Source organism: Lutra lutra, chromosome 7 (assembly GCF_902655055.1).
Source record: "Lutra lutra chromosome 7, mLutLut1.2, whole genome shotgun sequence".
NCBI lineage: Eukaryota > Metazoa > Chordata > Mammalia > Carnivora > Mustelidae > Lutra > Lutra lutra.
In genome coordinates, this window is record NC_062284.1 from 49,555,011 (window position 1) to 49,576,311 (window position 21,301).

Here is a 21,301-nt window from a genome sequence, read left to right on the forward strand (position 1 = left end):
AAACAAATGAATCCGTAATGGTGAAAGTCACACGGTTGAGGTGGCCCCACTTTACTCCCTCCTCACACAGATGCAAACCGGCATGGCATCCTGGGGCCAAGAGATGAGAGATCCTTTTACAGGTGTGTGTCCACCTTAACGGTGCTTCCGGCTTCCCAGTGCTCTGGGGGACACTGGGGACATGTGCTTGGGAGAGGTGTTCTCAGCATGAAAATGATGTTTTCCTTCTCACTTTTCATCTGGAGGCTTGGTGTTCCCTCCCTGGGCAAAATGAGTCCGTTTCCACACTAACCAGCTGCTGTAGGGACTTTCGGGGGCAGGAAGGGGGGACCGGAGCTCAGGGACAGGTGCAGCCAGGATTCCCCCTTCCCACCATCCCATGCTTGCCAGTTCCACGCTGTAGACTCTGGTGGGCCCTCTTGGGTTCTGGGCAGACCCCAGGGAAGGAGCTCAGGCCAGCTGGAGCCTCAGAGGTGGTCTGGCTGCCGAGGCTCAGGGAAGGTGGGGGTTCACTCTTGATGCCCTCCTGAGCTCTGGCTGCACGGTCTTGGGGGCTGAGTTGGAAGGACCTATTATTCCCATTTTTCAGAGGTTGTTAAATAATGCGTATTGCTTCAGCCCTTGAAAAAAGCCCGTGCTTACTTCTAATGCTAGAATAATGACCTGTGTCACATGTCAGCCAGTGGGGCTCTTAATCCATGGCTGCATTCAAATATTGTGAAATATATTGCTTATGACCTTGGGCTAGCAGGAAAAATACCACTCCGGCGAGGAGGAAGGAGTTATCTAGCTGGTGGTCTGCAGCCGGCCCGAGACATGAGCACATCCTGTCAGCTCAGGCACCACTGGACACCCACTGTGTAACCAGCGCTTACACACTGGCTCCTGTTCATGCCCAAAACAGACCAGGCAGGTAGTCACTCGGGATTATAAAAGCGCCCATGTGAGGCCATATTGGGGAAATTCAGCAGAGTGTAAAATGCCCATAAGGGCCTAGAATAGACCATGAGCTCAATAAATGGGACTTCAAATCAACGTCATCCCCATTTTACAGAGGAGGAAAGGGAGGCCGAAAAGGACTCTGGGACTCAAAACCAGGTCGACCAGACTCCAGAGCCCAGACTCCCCTGTCTCTGGTGGGAGTGGTTGTGTGTGTTGTGCACCCTTTCCTGTCTGGGCCTCTGTCCTCCTTCGACCTTCAGCATCCTCTTGTCAGCTGAGGGTTGGGCACATGCCCCCCACCCCACCCCAGTCCATATGAACCTCTTTCTTCTGCCAGTTCATAGTTCCCCCGGCTCCTTGCCACCCCTGATCATTTCCCTAGCACCTGTGCACTAGTTCTTTGGGTAATAATTACATGGACTAGTTCACCCACCAGTTTGATCAGTTAACAGTCCCCCCCAGGCCCGATGTGTGAAGCTCAGAGTTAATGATTGCTGAGAAAATCAGCTCATGAATTTGAATCATCTGAGGAGGAAGTCGGGGAGGGAGGTGGCTTTGAACTATTGGGCCTGAAAGGGGGCTGCACTCAGGGTCTGGGCCTGCTCCTCGTGCCCCTCAGTGCTCTTGCACCTTCCTGTTCTCCAGCTCTTATCTCGCACCACCAGCATGCCGGCCCACTTTCTCACCCCGGCCTTTCCTGTGCGGTCCCCCTCCCTGGGGGCACCCTTCTCTTCTCTGCCAAAGCCAGCCCTTCCCCTCTCAAGCTTTACTTCCTCTGGGAGCCTTCTCTGACGACCCAACATCCTTGATCTGGGCCCCTTCTCTGAACTCCCCTGCATAGCTGAGCAGGTTTCCTTCTGAGCTCTCCCTAGCATGTCAGGCACTGTGCGTGGTTCCTGGGACTCAGCCGTGAGCATGGCAGGACCCTGCCGTCCAGGAGGGGGACACACACGCTGCTCTGGAAACTCCCGTGCAGGCCGAGGTATGACAAGCGGCTCCAGAGGACGCCCGGAGCCAGATGGGAGGTGAGGGGCTCGGGTGGACGGACACTGAAGGGGGAGATAGAATTTTCCAGGCAGACAAAGTCTGAGAGTAGGGCGTCTGGAAGCAGAGAGAGCCATGCGTAGAGGTGTGATTAGGAGGACAGATGATGATTCCCGTGTGGCTATGTGGCCTTTGAGGCACCTGTGAAACACCAAGCGAGTATGTCTGGGAGGCTGGGGGCCTCTCAGAGAAGTCTGTCTCCTTCCTTCCTAGTGATCCCTCACAGTTGATTATGGTGTCTGTCTCCTCAGAAAGAAGGGAACTCTTTGAGGGCCGCCATGATTTCTGACCATTGAACTCAGCAAGGCCCGAGTCATGGGCACCTGCTCCCTGAGGGGATGTGGAACCGAATCTAAAATTTGCCTCCTTGGGGGCCCATCCCTGGACCCTCTCTCATTCAGCCTCTCTTCCCTCTGAGCACACGCTTTCCACCTTTTCCTCCCAGCCCTGGTCCCCAGCTCCTCGTTCTTTCTCTCACTGTTGGCTCCGAGTGTCTTGTGTCCTGAGTGGACCTAAGCCGTGTGGAAGTGGACAGTCCCAGAAGCTCAGGGCAGTGGTCCCAGGACTGGGCCTTGCATGAGATTCAGCATTGGAGCTTGATAACCATCCAGGTCTCTGGGGGGCCCCCACCCTGAGGATTCCGACTTCGAGAGCCTGAGGTAGGTTCACCTAGTCTGGTCTGCGTTTCCAGCCTTCACCTCTGGGTCTTTGGATGCACAGCTGAGTTTGGGACTTGATATGAGAAGAGGTTTTCCAGGCCCCTGTCTCGACCTGTAACTTCACCTTCCTCCCCAGGGTAGGTGCCCCAGCACCCACCTGGATATTTTCCAGGTGGGGAGCTCAGTGCCCATGGAGCGGGCCTTCCTCCCTGGGTGTCAGTGCCTCTGTGGTGTGAGCAGAAACCCCCCTCCCAGAAGAACCCTTTGGGGGATCTTGGTTCTGACCTTATGGGCTGCATGATCTCCTCCAGGGTTCCAGACCTGCCTCCCCAGGAGATGGGAAGGTGCTGGGTGCCTCGTCCTCCCTAAGTCCCCCTCCTTTCCTTCCTCCTTTGCTCTGGGCTTTCTTGTAGGCTGACAGCCTTATCTCAGACTTTCAGTTTCTGATCAGATTAGAGGCTTGGGAAGCGGGTGAAGATGGGATCTCGAGTTCTCCAGCAGCCTGACTTTTGACCCTAACAGTCAGGACCCACATTCACCTTCCATCGACCTGGCAGGAACTCACACTTTGCCAGCCTTGGGGGATGAACCCCCCTGTACACCTGCCCCGGAGGCCAGCGAATTGCAAGGTGTGGACACCCCAGTCTTCACCCTGCAGAGCTCAGTGCCAGACCAGCTCTGGGTGGGCTCCGTTCTCCCCTTGGACTAGAATGTCAGCGGTCTCAACTCTGGCTATGCTGTAGGTCACTGGGCTTCACTGGCTCTCCCTGACCTTTGGAGAGCTTACCTTAATTGAGCTGTGGTGGGCCCCACCAAGTACTATGTTTGAGAGCTTTCTAGGTAGTTCTAAGGTGCATCCCAAGTTGAGGACCACTAGGCTCCATTCCCAGAACCCATCAGGCCAGCTCTTGCATGGAGATAGTTATATGGGAGTAAAAGAGCCGGGCCCTCTTATTCTGTATATCCCAAATATTGAAATATTATTTTACATTATCTGTATTTTATACATTTTGTGAAAGCATATTTAAAAATTTAAGTCAGGGGGTGCCTGGGTGGCTCAGTCAGTTGACTGTGTGACTCTTGGTTTCAGCTCAGGTCATGATTTCAGGGTTGTTGAGATTGACCCCTATGTAGGGCTCTTGCTGGGTGGGAAGCCTGCTTAAGATTCTCGCCCTCTGCCCCTCTCCACCCCCCGTCAAATAAATAAATAAATATTTTTTAAAAATTTAAGTCCATAAAACCAAATATTTAACAATCAAAAATACATCAATGTAAAATAGGTAAAAATAGACATTACAGCTCTAGTCTAAACTCACAGATAGACAAAAATGATGCAATAAAACCGCTAAAATCTACACAAAGTACGTTGGTGGTACTATTGTATCTCAAGCATGTTTTTTTCCTATCAGACTTTTGAAAAAAAGCTTTTCCTGGCTCTCCCCTAGCCGGAGAATGGTGAGAAGAGAGATTTGTCAGATATCGTCGAATATTTTCCACTGACACAGCCTTTTGGTTTTTTTTCAGGGACTGCTGTCTTTTATTTGAAAGGAACCATTGCTCTCCTTCCTGAAGCATTTCCGGTTTGTCCTCAAGTTCTTTGGTTTTATCTTGTTCAGATGGAGAGTCTGATGCAGCATTTTCTGTATCAGTTTTGGAACTGTTGTGTTGATATTCCACGTGTTAGGAAAGTCGGCGAATAGAGTAATGATCATTCTAGCAACAGAATTTTGCTTTGTCTGCCGCCATGCACTGTCTGAGGAGGAGTTGAGATGTAGTTCACATTTCAAAGGTTTTGGATTTGTTTTGTTTTGTCTTGTTTTTTTTTTTTTTTAATGTGATTATCTCCTTTTTAAAACATATACAAAAATTGAGACATATGCAGAAATTCCATGCCTGACCTCAACAGTGACCATCTTGTGGCCAATCTTCCTTCCACCCTGACCCACCACCCCTGCTCCCAGCTGGATTCTGTCGAAGCTGATCTAAGACATCATATCATTTCATCTGTAATTCCTTCACAGTTCTTCTCTCAGTGAATAGGGCTCTTTAAAAAACACAGCTGTGGTTCTATGATTGCACCTTAAGAATGGATCATTTCTCACTGTCATAAAATATCCGGCGTTCAGATTTCCTCAGTTGTCTTGTGCTTTTTTTTTGCTTTTTTTTTTTTTTTTTTTTTTACAGTTGGTATGAGATTTCAGACCTTAAAAATTCGCAAATAAACATTTTGGACCAAGGGAAAATACACCATTTTGGCACTGAGGTGTAAGGTTTATGAATAAAACCTGGCAACCACTGGGCAGAAGGTTCTAGACAAATGGGCCAGACCCTGCTTTTGGGGTTCAGCGTGTAGTGGGCAATGGAAGTCATTTAGTTGTTCAGCAAATTATGCATCAAGGGGCACCTGGGTGGCTCAGTGGGTTAAAGCCTCTGCCTTCGGCTGGGGCCATGATCCCAGGGTCCTGGGATCAAGCCCCACATCGGGCTCTCTGCTCAGCGGAGTCTGCTTCTCCCTCTCTCTCTGCCTGCCTCTCTGCCTACTTGCGATCTCTATCAAATAAATAAATAAAATCTTAAAAAAAAATTATGCATTCAAGCAACAGCGATACCGCGCCCGGTCCCAGCCTGGGCACAGTGGACACAGCAGTGAACCAGGCAGACTTGGCCAGTCTTGCCAGTGGGGAGCCAGGGCATTTCACTGTGAAATTTGCAAATAGGACAATAGAGACTCTTGCAAATGATGCTTGAGTTTAGTTTTGAAGAATGGGTAGAATTTCAGGGCACCTGGGTGCCTTAGTCAGTTAAACGTCTGTGTTAAGCTCCAGGACATGATCCTAGGGTCCTGGGATTGAGCCCCATGTTGGGCTTCCTGCTCAGTGGAGGACCTGCTTCTCCCTCTCCACCCTACTTATGCACTCTCTTTCCTCTCTCTCTCTCTCAAATAGTGTCTTTGAAAAAAGAAAAAAGAATGCATAGAATTTTGTTAAGAAGAGAAAGTGGAAGGAGAGATGTCCCTCTCCTAGTAAACAGCAAGTGCAAAAACATGGAGCATTCAAGGACAGAGAAGAGTGATGGGGTATGATGGGGTGTGGGGCATGTGGCAAGACTGGTGGCAGGTGATGCTGAGGCTGGGTGGGCTGTGGAGGTCTTGAGGATATGCTAAAGAGCGGGGTCTTCTAGGGCCTCCAGAGGAGACCCTATGACTTTGTCATAGGAACGTAAAATTTGGACCATGAGTCAGGAGAGCAGAGCCTTGTCAAAACTCTGAAGAGTTATTGGATTTGCAAGCCCTTCCTGGAGCCCTCCACTAGACCAGGAGCCTCGCATGCGGGGGACAGGCTGATGTCTCTCTTCAACCCCATGGCTTTCCAGGGCTGACCTGGAGCAGGGCATTCGCAAGGTGCTCACTATGTGACCACTGACTGATGACCTCCTGGAGCTCCCAGTGCAGGGCGCTCTTGCCCAGCTCCACCTTCACCATGGTCATGGCAGAGGGAGCCCCCTTAAGCTGCAGCTGGGGGAAGTAGGGTGGCTTTTCCAAAATGGGCGAGCTGTTTGGCTTTATGCAACTGTGTACCACTTACCCTGAATGGGGGACTTCAAGGCCAGGGTTGCCCCTGGGCCAGCAGTCAGGATGGGGCACAGGGAGGAAGGCTCAGATTCGAGATTCTTAGGTGGTGGGTATAATAGGAAAGGCTGGTCAACCTGCAGATTGGCTCACAAAGCTAATTTCTCCAAGACTCGCCAAGGGTTCCCTTATTACCTTTTAACAGCACTTTTGCTTTGGTGAAAAAAAACAAATGACACATGCTCATTGTGGGCAAACTCCAGTGTCATAGAAAAGGAGGAAGGGAGTAGAGCACATCTCTAGGGCTGACCACTGCCGCCTAGAGGGAGCCACCTTGAGCACTTTGGGGAACATCCTTCCAAACACTTTTCCGTACATAAACACAAGCAGTTAAATGTAACACAGTTTTATATGGCCGGTGTTACAAGATTTATGCGGCCCCATAACCTGCTTTTTTCATTTAACAACATGTCATGACACTGTTTCCCGTCAGTAACCACAGATCTGTAACATTTTTAATAGCCGCGCCATGCAATTTTGCATGGCTTGACTGTAACTTACCGGGCCAGCTCGCTAATGCCAGAAATTTGGATTGTTTCCAGCTTTTCACAATGTGCTAAAGAGTATCATTCAGCTTTTTCAGATGTGCAATAATCACCGAGCAGTAAATATCTAGAATAGCCAGGATCCCTGGAACAAAGGAAGGGCTTGGTTCATTCCCAGGTCCTAAAGCCACGCTGGGAGGTCACCATGGCAACCTCTCCCCGCACGTGGAGCGCCCATTAGCTACACCTCCAGCCGGGGAGGTGGGTCAGAGCCTGAAAGGTAACAGTCTAGTTTCAAGCAAAACTCTAAACCCAGGGCAGAAGGAGCATGAGGGTGTGTTAATGCAGTACTGGGATGGGCTAGGGTACAGTAGTATTAATAGTCACTTTTTATTGAGTGCTTGTTATCTGGTAGTTACTATGGTTTTTTCATCCTCGCAAGAGTCATTGATAACTTTCATTATTCTCATTTAACTGATAAGAAAATGCAAGTTGAGATTAGGCGATCGGTCCAAGGGCACCCAGGAAATGATGGAGCCAGGATTTGAAATTTTCTGGCATTCACCGCTCAGAATTCTCCTCACCGTCCCTTGGGCTGCCAGCCTCTCCCCCATCAGCATCCCTGAGCCCTCTGGTCCTGACTCCCACCCTCTAGTGCATTCATTCCCACTGTCTTCAGATGGTGCACCCCAAGCCTTCACGGGGGCTCTTCTCCAGACCCCGTGCTGGGCACTAGCCGCTCCTTCCCCTCCACCACCCCACGCTGAACTGTGGACAGCTCCCCAAATGTGTACTCTGCCCACCTCCGCACATTGGCTCCTGCTGTACCCTCAGTTTAGAGCGGTCTCTGTCCTCCATGGCTGCTGCACTCCTGCTTATTCTTCAACACTTAGCTCAAGCTTTATGTCTTCAAGAAGTCTTTCCTGACTCCCTGGTGTGATGCCCCTCCTCTCTTTTCCCCCCAGAAACAGCTGATGGTTCCAACCATCAGATGTGTTTTGTGTCACGTGTCAGTGTTGATCTCCTGCACTAGAATGTGAGCTCTTAAGGGATGAAGGGGTCCTCCCCTGTGTCCTATGTAGTGTCAGACACATAGTGGGTGTTCAGGAAGTGGGTGCTGAATGAATGAGTAAATGACCAAGCATAGTCCTGTCCACTTTCCATTGCTGCTCCTTGCCCCCCCCCCCCCGGCAGCTCTCCCCAGGGGGAGCAGAGGGATGACTTTGACCCAGGCGTGTTGGATGAGCACCCTGTCTACCAGCAGCTGCTCCCAGCTTCCCTGCCTCTCACCTGGCTGCTTCCCCAACGTTGCCCCTCAACACCGGCCCCCAGCCTCCACGCTCCTCCAGACTGGCTCACCCCTTTCTCTCATAGTTCCTAACCTTGCCCTACCAGGGAAACCGAGATACTGGGCAAATCCTCTAGATCATTGTTCCTGCTGCCCCCCAACCCCCAACTCAGTCAATTTTATTCCATCAGAACCATGAACTTGACTTTTTCTTATCCCTTGGATCTTCTGTCTGCTCTTCTCCCTCTGGAAGACCTTTGAAAGTCACCTCTCTTTGCCTCCTAAGTTGATCTGTACCCTTGCTCGCTCCTTCAAGATATGGTCACATATTTTTAAACTGCAAATCTATGCACATCAGACTCAACCGAAAACTGCTTTGGTCTTACTCCCTTCCTTCATGGGTGTCACTATTTCCCAGCCTGTGGGACATGGCACTCTGAGACTCTGGCTGTCTCTCTCTCTCTGTCATCAGATACCTGACTTCGATCACCAGAGCCCAAAACACAGAGCTCAGGGCCAAGTTTGGCAGGCATTGGCAGGGTTGTGGGGGGGCCGTCTACTATGAACCTGACTGCGCTTACCCCATTTACCTGGAAAGAAGAAATAGCAAGTTGCAGCTGTATGTGAACTTGACCTTCAGATTTGTCAAGACAAACTGGAGTCCAGGTTTTTCTATGAGGTCCCTTGATTTTTTTTATGTCGGGTTACCTTTTCTTAATAGACTTTCTTCTTTTTACAGCTGTGTTAGGTTTTTAGAAAAATGGTGCTGGAAGTAGAGTTCCCAATGCCCCCTTCTGGCCCAGCCCCTTCCCCTATTATTAACAGCTTCCACTGCCATGGTACATTGGTTACAAGTGATGACCAACACTGATACGTTATTGACTGATGCGGGTGGTTACATCAGGGTTCCCCAGCGTATGATGTCATGTACCGACCTCTATGATACTGTACTAGCGGTTTATTTTTTTCTCGCCTCTTATTTTTGAAACAGTTTGGAAGCCCAGAGCCTCTGCTTTCCGTACCCATCCATCCCATGACACCCCTCCCATTCATTTTCCCTTCCCTGCCCTGGGTTCAGCTCTTCTCACCTCTCTGGACTCGGGAGCTTCCTGTCCCCGCACAGGGGCAGTGTGCTGTTGTCTCTCTCTTCTCTAGCAGACGGGGATCTCCTTGAGGCACTCCAAGAAGTCCAGAAGCCTGGCAGTCTGCATCCCTCGGTGCCTAGGACAGGCCTTGAGGGCTTTGGGATTCACTGTGTGCTTGGATGCGGGCTGGGTCTGGGGCTCCCAGGGAAACTGATTTGAGTGCAATTGACAACAGGGAGAGAGCAAGCATGTGGCAGGTGACAGAGAGCTGGTCAACCTCACGTTTCAACGGCTGCCGGGAGAGGAGAGGAGGTATCCCAGCAAGTATAGCTCTGCAAGGGGGAGAGCTGAGGGGACACACAGCTGCAGGTGGCCGGATGCTGGAATCTGTAGCAGGAGTGAGCAAAAGTCTCCAGAGGAAAGGGAGGGAGGCCTGGGGCCCTCGTGAGTGGGATTCATGCCCTTAGGGAAGAGGCCTGAGATGGATCCATTGCCCTTCCTGCTGTGAGGACAGGGCAGTGAGTGTGCACTCTGCAATCAGAACAGGGCCTTCACCACAACCCGACCATGCTGCAACCCCCCCCCCCCCCCATCTTGGACTTCCAGCCTCTGGAACTGTGGGTGAGAAATGTTTGCTGGTTTTTGTTGTTGTTGTTTTTTTTTTTTTGAATATTTTATTTGTTTGGCAGACAGAGAGAGAGGGAAAGCACCCAAGCAGGGGGGAGTGGAGGCAGAGGGAGAAGCAGACTCCCTGCTGAGTGAGGAGGCCAGTACGGGGCTCAATCCCGGGATCCTAGAATCATGACCTGAGCTGAAGGCAGATGCTTGAGTGACTAAACCACCCAGGCGTCCCTTAACTTTTTTTTTCTTTTTCTTTTTTTTTTTAAAGTAGGCTCCAGGGGCGCCTGGGTGGCTTAGTGGGTTAAAGCCTCTGCCTTTGGCTCAGGTCATGATCTCAGGGTCCTGGGATCGAGACCCGCATCGGGCTCTCTGCTCAGCAGAGACCTGCTTCCTCCTCTCTCTCTCGGTCTGCCTCTCTGCCTACTTGTGATCTCTGTCAAGTAAGTAAATAAAATCTTTTAAAAAATAAATAAATAAAGTAGGCTCCACACAGGGCTTGAACTCATGAACCTGAGATCAAGACCTGAGCTGACATCAAGAGTCGGACACTTAACCGGCTGAGCCCCACAGGTGCCCACCATTTCAACTATTTTGAAGTGCTAAGTTCAGTGACATTACTTATAGTTGCAGTGTCGTACAAACATCATCACTGTCCATTTCCAGAATATTTTCATCATCACCCATTAAACAGCAACTTCCCATTTCCCCATCTCACCAGCCCCTGGCAACTTCTGTTCTATTTTCTGTCTATAAATTTGCCTGTCCCTTACCTCTGATAAGTGGAATCCTACAGTGTTTGTCCTTTTTTGTCTAGCTCATTCACTTAGCATGATGTTTTCCAGATCCATCCATGTGGTCGCCTGTGTCAGAATTCTATTCCTTTTGAAGGCTGAGTAACATCCCATCACATGTACAGACCACATCGTGCTTGGTCATCTGCTGATGGACACTGGGGTCACTTCCGCCTTTCACCTATTGTGAATACTGCTGCTCTGAACATGGGTGTACAGATATCTGTTTGGTGTCTGCTTTTAATTCCTTTAGGTATGTCCCCAGAAGTGGAATTTCTGGATCCTACAGTAATTCTCTGGGTAATTTTTTGAGGGACCACCATACTGTTTTCCAGAGTGGTTGCACCATCTTACATTCCTCCCAGCGATGAGTTAAGGTTCCAGTTTTTCTCCATCCTCATCTACACTAGTTCCTTTTTTTTAATTGGGTTATTGTCATTGTTGTAGGAGTTCTTTATCTATTCTGGATATGAATCTCATCGGGTATATGGTTTCCCATCATTTTTCACTCTCTTGATAGTATTCTTTGATGCACAAAACATTTTAATTTTCATATGCATATTTAAGGTAAAGCAGGAGTCTGCAGGCAGCTTGGGGCTGCTCTTAGATTCTGTCCACCCCTATTCCCCAGCTTCCCTAGTGCACATTCAACTCTCTGTGGTGGCGAGGACCATTTAGTGGTCCTTTGGGAGGGGCCTTCTGGCACAGTGATGGGAGGGAAACTCTGCCCTGGTTGCCTCCTGGGCTCTGTGCTGTTTTCGGGTTAACATAAAGGAGATCTAGACAGGAGCCCGGGGGAAGGAGGGAATCAGAGGTGGGCTGGCCAGGCAGTATGGCCAGAAAGGGGTCACCTGTCTTCTCTCTGGTCCTCCCCACCGTCTCTTCGTGAAACCTGAACTCCCTCTGAACGTTGCTTCTTTGGGTCAAATGTACAACTTCTGTTCTGAAATGCCATTGATGACATTCATGCGTCTGGTGGTAACTTGAATTAGAGACCTCTCAGCAGCTTCCTGATCTCATGTTTCTAGTTTTCTAAAGCAAGCATGGGAAAGATTCCCTACCAAACAGCCTTCTTTGTTTTTGCTACATATGCCTGACTATGAGTTTTTTGTTTTCCAGCCTAATTTCTTTCTTTTTTTTTTTTTTTTTTCCAGAAAAGAGGAAGTAGCATAATAGTTGGGCCCATCCAGAGTTTTTCACATTTGGGGCCCACTGCATTCCTTTATTTTGAACAATTGGTTGGCTGTATGGGCATTTTGGGGGAGACACTGTAACCCGAAACTCTCCCCATCCATGCTTGTTTGGGATCCTTCCAGAAGGCACCTGACACACACAAGCAGTTGAAAGAGAGAGAAAATGTTATACAGATGGAGACTTGGGCAGAAAGTGTAACCCAGATTGAGATTTATTCCGGGGACATGGCCTCTGATTGTAAGAGCTGGTTTTGTTATAAAGGAGACCTTAATGATCCCTTTCAAGAGCAGAGTAGGAAGATGGAAGGAGTAGCCATGGCGAACTGACCCAAGCCGATCGCTCACTTCCAGTCTCTGTGTTCATCAGTTCCTATGGTGGTGGTGTTTTGTGAGCTCTGAAATCAGGATTCATTTCCAGAGGGTGCCTTCATCTCCTGATTATAATGTGCAGTACTTCTTTCCCTGGTACACGAAACAGTGGTGTGACTTCCAGCTGAGAGTGTCTGCATCAGTGTTTAGAGGTAATTGAGAGCAAGGAGACCCCTAAACCCTCACGGCCAGACAGCACGGGCACAGCACAGTGAGAGTCTCAGGCTGAGTTCCCCTGCCATCCACATATTTTTCGGCAGGTGCCAAAGCAGGAGGATGGCCTGTTCTGTGGGCAGGTGAAGTCCTAGCACTACCCTCTTTAACGCTTTTGCACACCTTTTCTGTAAGCACGTGCAAAGTTGATACAACATTTATCTGGGGACCTGGGGCAGCTGGACTTCTTGGCTTTAGGCTCCTGAATCCTCCCTACAGGGCTCACCTGGGCTTATTCAGGGGGGAGTCACCCTGGGGCATCCAGTCACTGTCCCTGCTCATGCAAGAGGATGGGCACCTGGACGATCCTTCTCATCAGCTCCCATATCTTCTGTTCCACTCATTTCGCCAGTTAAACAGCACCCATTGCGCTAATTCGCAAGCACTTTGGTGTGGGTCAGAAATAACCCCTGCTGAACCAAAGGTGTGGCCTCTGGAGTATGAGTTTCTGCTTCCGTCTTTCAAATGCTAATTAACCACCACCCCAGGGGTGTGGGTTAAACCTAACCATTTCATATCACGCTATCTGTGTGAAGTGTTTGAAAGCAAACCACGTGCATTATAATAATAGCAAATGAATACTTCCGACTCAGGGTACATTGTGTAACAGCGGCATTAAAAACAGCTTCTCTAGACCTCAGGGACGCCTGGGTGACTCAGTTGGTGAAGGGTCCTTGATTTCTTGATCTCAGCTTTGATCACGATCTCTGGTGGTGATCTCAGGGTTGTGAGATGGAGCCCCACATCGGGCTCAGTGCTGGACCCGGAGCCTGCTGAAGATTCTCTCTCTCCCTCTCTCTGCTCCTCCCCTGCACCACGTGTCCTCTCTCTCAAAAAAAAAAAAAAAAAAAAAAAGGCACAGACCTCATATAACTCATATGGAAATGAGACTATTTTTCACTTAAACTATGTTAGTAATTCTAGAACATGGCTATAGTTATGAAGATATTGTTATCGAAGATGCTTGTGAAGATGGTGAATACACTTATTTCTGTGAGATGTCAGTGGAAAAAGCAATATTTTAAAATTAATTCGTTGGGTATAGTAAGGGATTCTAATATGTCTAGCCACATTAATAAGTTAATGTTGCAGAGAGAGAGATTGTGTACTAGTTCATCTGCATCCCAGAAGTTATACATTTTTTTCAGACCTTCTCATTGGGAAAATAGCCCATCAACTTATATTCAGCAACTTTATATGTAGGTATATTTGGGAGGTTACAGGGTTTGCTAGCCAAGTCCTCAGGGCCGGGGATCTAGTGTATCGGATGAAATTTCTAGCAGGGGAAGGATCTCCAGGAATAAGGATGGAATGCTAGCCTGAGAGGGGTGAGGTGGTCAGGGGCAAGTTTCACCTTATATTAATTTTGTTTGGTCTTAAATCTGAGAAATCTGAGAGGACTAGTTGGAAATTTGATGGTGATTTTGTTGTGATGACTTGGCCTTTTTTTTTTTTTTTTTTTTTTTAGCGTTGTTTAGGGCTACTTCAGGAGAACTTGGCAGGTCTTGGAGAATATGTTGTAGCCCATTTCCCTTTCTTTTAGCTGTTCTAAAACATATCTTTAAGCTGTGGGACCCTCATTTAAATGAATCTCACATGGAACACCAATGTACCGTTGAAATCTTAGCCAAGCGTCACATTCTGTCTCTAATGGGAACTGTCTGAAGCCCTTTTGTCTTATTCACTCTTGTTTCTAGGCCTCTGCAGACAGAGACAGCAAACCAAGCTGCTGTTTGAAATACTGGAAATTACACTCTGGTTTTTATAGTGTTGGTGAAATTAAGAGCTTGGCGTGTGATGGGAACAAAAAACACCAGTGAGTTCATTGATGTTCAGTTACATCTGCCGTGATTAAGAAGGGATATAATGTATGAATCATAAGCCAGGTTGTTTCATGATTTCGACAGAAAGGTTTACATTTCAGATGCAACCTAACAGTGGTTTAATGGAAGAGTTCCTGCTTCCTTGGTACAAAGACAGGACACAAGAAATCTCGAGCTTTTGTAAGACCCAAGGTCAAGTCTTACCCAAGAGTTTGTCTCAACCTGATTAACAGACAAGGATGGCCATCCTTTAACCTCTGGGTTATAAACATCATCGTAAACATTCTGCGTGGTCCTTCTCTCAGCAGCAAAGGGAAATTAAGACCTAGTGCTCTGTGCTAGCTCTTCGTAACCTTTATTCAAAGTCCCTTCTCTACTGAAAAGGAACTTACGAAACCAGAAATCAAATCCTAGTTTTCTAGCAGCCATTCACTGTGTGGTCTTGGGCAAACCCCATAGCTTTTCCACGCTTCCATTTTCTTGCCTGTAGAATAGAAAATGAATCTTCCTCTCTGAAAATTAGTACTAATAGCAAGTGTTTGTTGGACCCTTACTTTACGCCAGGCCCTTTAAATGGGTTCTGGCGTTTCATCATCATGACACCCCCATGAAAAAAGTACTACCATTGTTTCCATTTTACCCTTAGGGTAACCGAGGCACAGGCGTTAACGTTCCTTGCCCAGGGTTGCACGGGTTGCGCTGGTCTTTGAATGCAAGTGGCTTGAATCCAGCACCCAGGCCCTGCCCTGCCCTGCCTTGCCTCCTGAGATGGCCACAGTGGGGGTGAATGAGATGGGCCAGGAAGCAAGGTGAGAAGGATGGGGTTGGTGTGGTGGATGAAAGTTTCCCTTCTTCTCAGGGTGACTTGTGCTAGCTGGTTGGGTGTCTCATCTCTTTATACATTTGTTGGGGACAGTGACTGTCTTATTCCTCTTTTTTTCCTGTGCAGTGAAAGAAGAGAATGGTATGGAGGCTGCCTACTTCCGTCCATTCTATGTGTCACAAAGCGATACAATTTTTTTAAGGCTTTATTTGTTTATTTGAGAGAGAGAGAGAGAGAGAGAGAGAGAGCATGAGCAGGGGGAGGAGCAGAGGGAGAGAGAGATTCCTTGAGCAGACTCCCTGCTGAACGTGGAGACTGACATGAAGCTTGATCCCAGGACCCTGAGATCATGACCTGAGCCAAAACCAAGAGCCGGCCACTTAACCAATGGCACCACCCAGGTGCACCAAACCCATACAATTTTTGTATCTGTTTAATTCTCACCATGTCCTTCAAGCCACAGCAGCCCATGGAGAATCCTCAATTACACACTTAGACTTACCCGTACCTGTCACGTGATAAACATGGTAAACAGTGGCTGAATGAAGAAGTTGGGGACTCCTCTGCTATTGTCATTACCCCTTATGTTTGCAGTTTAGGCTGGTCATTGTATTGGGATGATATGTGCTGGGAGAGAAGGGGACCGTTCCTTTTCTTTGTCTTTCCCATGACATTGAGGCTACTCGAGGTGGGCAAGGTGTGTGGAGACCAGCCTTGGTCCCATTACCGGAGGATTTCCTGGTGTGCCTGAGGTCCCCCCCAGTACCAGACCTCCACCTTGTGTCCTGCCACTGGGTGAGATCATGGTGCTTCAGAGTTTGGAAGTCTTGGTAATTAGGCCTGCAAAACTGAGAGAACGAAGGTGGACTATGGCCCACTCACATCGATGTTGTTTGCAAAGTATTAACTTTTATTTTCTTTAACTTAGGTAAAGTGCGCTTTAAAAAAATTATTTTCTTGGGCGCCTGGGTGGCTCAGTGGGTTAAGCCTCTGCCTTGGGCTCAGTTCATGATCTCAGGGTCCTGAAATCAAGCCCCGCATTGGGCTTTCTGCCCAGCGGCCAGCCGGCTTCCCTCTCTCTCTCTCTGCCTCTCTGCCTACCTGTGATCTTTGTCAAGTAAATAAATAAAATCTTTTAAAAAAATTATTTTCTTAAAAAATTATTTATTTTCGGGATGCCTGGGTGGTTCAGTCAGTTAAGCGGCTGCCTTCGGCTCAGGTCATGATCCTGGGATCGAGTCCCACATTGGGCTCCTTGCTCCGCAGTGAGCTACTTCTCCCTCTGCATCTGCCTGCCACTCTGCCTGCCTCTGCTCTATCTCTCTGACAAATAAATAAATAAAAATCTTTAAAAAAATTATTTTCTTCATTATTCTGTAGCTTGGAAATATTACACACTTTTTATAGTGGTAAAATATGCACAATGTGAAATTGTGTAACGATTTTTAAGTGTCTAATTCAGTGACATCACAGTCAGAATGCTGTGCAACCATCACCACCACCCGTTCCCAGAACTTTCTGTCATCCCAGACAGAAATTCAGTACCCATGAAACAACAATGCCCCGTTCCTCCACCAATCCAGCCTCTAATCTACTTTTTGTCTGTGTGAATTTGCCTACTCTAGGTACCTTGGGTAAGTGGAATCCTACACCATTTGTTCTTTTGTGACTGGCTTGTTTCCCTCAGCATAACGTTTTCAAGTTTCATTGATGTTGAAGCGCCGATCACAGCATCATTCCTTTTTAAGTCCGAATAATATTCCATTATGTGCCTAGACTGTATTTTGTTACTTTGTCTACCCATTCATCTGCTGGTGGACACTTGGATCATTTCCCCCTTTGGACTTGTGAATAATACATCAGCGTTTTTAAGAAAGAAGCAAATTTATGGCAATGAAACATAAATATATTGCATTTTGTTACAGAGTTCTATTTTTTTTTTTTTTAAGATTTTATTTATTTGAGAGAGAGAGAGAAAGAGCATGAGCAGAGGGGAGAAGACAGAGGGAAAAGCAGACTCCCTGCTGAGCTGGGAGCCCGATGCGGGTCTCGATCTCTGGACCCTGGGATCATGACCTGAGCCGAAGGCAGACGCTTAACTGACTGAGCCACCCAGGTGCCCCAGAGTTCTAGATAATAACACATAGAACATAAAGACTATAATCAGCAAAAGTGTAAACAAACCACAAAACGAAAACCACACTTTAAGTTCAGAGGACGAGCGCCGTTGCTTTAATGAATGGTGTTAAGCATTTCACTGAAGGCCCAGCGTGAGCCAGGCAGACACCCCGAGTTTCCAGCCATCCCAGGAGTGTCCTCTCCAAGCACTTGGGCAGGTAGCTTTGCTCGTAGGCGGAGGTGGTTGGTGTCACATGAGAAGTACAAGGCAGGGTTTCTGGACCTTCTGAGGCAGGGACAGAATTCCTCTGGGGGAGCTCTAAGGATGGGGCAGATCTTGGCTCAGCAATGACGGGAGCTGTGGGGGGCAGGGGGAGGCGTTAACCAGGGTAAATTCCTAGCACTGTTCTTTCTTTGCTAAACCCAGCTTGCATGTTTCTATTTCTCAGGCCGTCCTGAGAGCTTCAGGCCCCTCTAGCTCACATTACTCACAGCTGTTAAGCAGTCTTAATCTTGCATTTAAACAGCCTCGTTACTTGGAGTTGCAGCGTCCCCTACAAGTGCCTCGGATTTGCTTGTCTGCTTCTTGTGTGTGTCTCAGGGCAACAAAGCTCCCGTCGGCCTTCTGGAAGAGCTGCTTTTCTTTGGGTGATCTGGGGCAAGGCCCCTGTCCTCCTCTGCCCGCTGAATGGACACAGACTCGGGATCGCACGGCCGGCCCAGGGGCAGCCCACGATGCTGCCGTGAACCAGCTGCTTCAGCTGTCCCCTAGCCTAAGAGAAGTCACTGCCCCCTCTCGGGCCCTGATGTCCGACATGAGGGGACCTGGTGGCTCCACGGCTCTTCCAGCTCTGCAGTTTCATGATCGCCCCTACCAGGCATGAATGACCTCCCTCCAGCCCTCTCGGAATAAATGACTCAGCGGTCTGATAGACCTGCTGCTGTTTTTAAGGAAGCCTGATTATTTTGCCGTCACAAGCAAGTGTTTGTTCCGTGGTTAAACAATCTGACGGTCTTGATCCAGCTGGAGCTGGGCTGGGGCTGACTGGATTTCTTCACGCCGTCCTCTTGCAGGGAAGCAGCCCTGGCACCGGCTGGCCACACGCACCCCGGGCCATGTCAGAACTCTGAGCCGGCGACAGGGAGCAGCTGTCCACCACCGGCCATCCCAACCCAGCTTCGAGATGCTGAGCCTGAAGCTGCCCCAGCTGTTTAGCATCGACCAGGTGCCCCAGGTATGTGCCGAGTTCCCCGGGGGGTGGCGAAGGCATGGTCTTTGCCTCCTGGGGTGGGGGGCATGTGCTAGCTTTGTCTGCAGCCAGCGGGCCTCCCGTTTCCCCCACCTACACTGAACCTGGAAATGGGAGGGATCCCAAGACACCCCTTCCCCTTGACTTCTCTATTTTATCCCAAACAAAGCCTTTATGGAGATTCCACATTCAAGCTGAAGACAAGTAGCCAGGGGCATCCGGCTGGGTAGAAGTTTCCTTTGGGGCCCTCCCTTGGGTTCCTGAAAGCAGGCAGGGGCCAAGTCACTTCGGGTGTGTGGTTTTGCCCTTGTCCTTACCACTTGCAGGAGGCTCGGTCCCAGTGTGGCTTGGGGCGAACGGGAGGGTGGTCCCGTGGGCCTCAGTCCTGGCCCTCTCGTGGACTCCTGGGCCTGGGAGCTCACATGCGGCCTCCCTGAGGCTCCTGGGATGCCTTGACAATCTGCATTTATAATCGGCCTGAGGTGGGGCCACACGGCAGGGGAGCCAAGGCTCGTGGGCCTACCCCCTTTCCCTGGCGGAGAAGACATTTCATATACACCCTCGGTGCCGGTTCACATTCCCTTCCTTTTGTACTGAAGATGAACCAGTGTTAATGTCAGGGTGGGAAGTTTCAGCTGGAGGATGTCCCAGACTGAAGGGAGACCTTTCACGCTGCAGACTGCCAAGTACTTCCAACTTTCCTCAGAGGCCTAAGACCCGGGCACCCTCAGCCCCCGTGATGGAGACGAGGCGTGGGCAGACTGCCTGTGAGGCTGGGTGGCTGCAGCTGGGTGGCACTGGGGGGTGACAGAACGTGAGGCAGAGCTGTCTGTCGGGAAGAGACGAGGGACGTGGCAGGGGACAGACAAATTAAAAATGAGGCTGGCCTTGCAGGACACCTCCCACGGGCTCCCAGGGCCATGTCTCCTCCTAATGGGATTCTCTGCTGGGTTCTACCCACAGACCACGAATGGCTGCGATTAGTGGGAGCATGGGGTGAATTCTTGGATTCATCCACTCATGAAAGTTTTCTTGACAGCCTGCTGTGTGCAAGGTGTCATTCCATGCCAGACTCAGAATAATCCATACAAATACTGTCCCTAAGCAGTTTTAAAATGTGGATGTGTGCTTCTGTTGCAAAGTGGGTTAGGGTGTGTCCTCAAAGACCCAGAAGAGGGATCGGCCACTTCCATCATGGGGGAGGAAGGGCCCAGGGATGGCCCCGTGACAGGAGAGATCTTGAAGATGGGTTGAGGATGGGTAGCTTGTGGGATGTGGGCCAAGGCAAGTAGGTGGAAGGACTGGTGTGGGCAAAGGCCTGGAGACCGGGAAGCACCGGGCAGGTGTGGGGCCTTTTGGGGGCGGGGTTATGGGTGCTGCTGAGATGTCTCTCTGGGTGTTTTGGGCAAGGTCACATTCAGAGCAGGTGCCCAGGAAAGAAGTGAAGGGGAAGTGAACGTCTCAGTGGGTACTTTGTGGGCTTCTGAAGCATGGAGATCCTGAAGACGAGGACCAGAAAACCCCAGAGTGTTAAAGAACATGTCTCTTCTGTCCAGTTTTCCATAGACAGTGGAGGTGACAGTATCCTTTTCTGTAAAACAGTGCTAGTCAGAGGCAGAGAACCAGCATCGAACCTCACATCCACTATTTGCTTTGAAACCTTCCTTGGGTACTTACATCCATTCCCGGGCTTCGGGGCCCCATGCTCAAGGTTCATGGAGCAAACAGGGGCTCTGTCTCCCTGGGGGGTGCTTTTACTTGAGGATTTGCTGGGGGAGGGGGACAGAAATGTTTGTTGCTAAAACAGGTGCAAGTATATTGAGGAGAAAAATGCATACATAATTTGCATGAATATTTAGAATAGACCTCCTACAAATGCTAAGCTTACTTTTGGTGGGCCCTTTGGGTTCTGATACCCAGTCTGTGGAGTGACACTGGGCAAGATACTTAATCTTCTGACCTCAGTTTCTGCACCTGTAAAATGGGGTGATGGGACGATCTGCTTCCTGGGGTTATGGTAATGAGATGGCCCATGTGAAGTGCCTGGCACCTGGGGACCAGTCAGTAATGTTGGCTGCATTACCATCATCAAGTCTTCATACAGAGGCCCTGAGTAGCCTCTCGTTGGTATGGTAATGAGCTGTGTGGACTGGGCCACTTCCCCACCGTCTCTGAGTCTCAGTTTCCTGATCTGTGAAATGGAGATAATATCTGTTAATTTAGTCTCACAGGGCTGTTGTTAAGATCCAAGAAAAATGAAATAGAACAGCGGGACGGACTATTATGAAAGAAAGGAAGCATAGCCAGATGGTGTGTTGTTGGGTAGGTGGGTTTGGGCACTGGGGAACCAGGAACCAACTCAACAGGCAAATGGTTTCTCCAGCCCGAGGTTTCTCAAAGGGGGTACTTGGATCATCACCATCAGAATCATCGGGAGCTTATTAAAATACAGTAAGAATGGGTCCCCTGGGTGACTCAGTCAGTTAAACATGTGCCTTTGGCTCAGGTCATGATCTTGGGGTCCTGGGATGGAGCCCCGTGTTGGGCTCTCTGCTAAGCAGGGAGTTGTCTGTCCCTCTCCCATTGCCCTAACCCCCAGCTCATACTCTTGCTCACATCTTCTCTCTCTCTCCAATAAATAAGATCTTAAAAAAAAAAAAAAGTGATGAAGTATGATTGCAGGTATTTTTGTATTGTTCTTGATTTTAATAAAAAGGAATGCTTTGAGCATTTCATCGTTTAAAATAATGTAGCTTCTGTGTATGTACGTATGTAAATAACCTTTATCAATTTAAGAATATTCCTTTCCACTCCTTGTTTTCTAGTATTTTTTCCCTTTAAGAACGAATTTTACAGAATCTTTTTTTTCCCCCATCAGTCCATCTTTTGAGATGGTCGTATATGATTTATTTAAGATACTAGTGTGGTGAATTACACCAACTGATTTACTAATGTTAAGTCAACGTTGC

At 48.9% G+C, this 21,301-nt stretch overlaps 1 protein-coding gene across 7 annotated transcripts in view; it reads left to right on the plus strand.

Moving 5' to 3' along the window:
• PAQR5 (progestin and adipoQ receptor family member 5) overlaps nt 1-21,301 on the plus strand; it is a 72,849-nt gene that overhangs the window by 14,618 nt on the left and 36,930 nt on the right. For 2 of the 7 annotated variants that reach the window (XR_007128838.1, XM_047738435.1), the window contains exons 2-3: nt 71-122; nt 18,157-18,317. Coding sequence is in view for 6 of the 7 variants with exons in the window: in XM_047738435.1 (XP_047594391.1) it covers nt 71-122; nt 18,157-18,317 (213 nt within the window). In the remaining variant the exon portion in view is untranslated. Of the gene's footprint in view, nt 1-70; nt 123-1,756; nt 1,925-1,945; nt 1,968-14,079; nt 14,135-14,199; nt 14,205-18,156; nt 18,318-21,301 lie in introns of those variants that run through there. The other 5 variants (XM_047738436.1, XM_047738438.1, XM_047738437.1 and 2 more) reach the window with 5 other exon arrangements.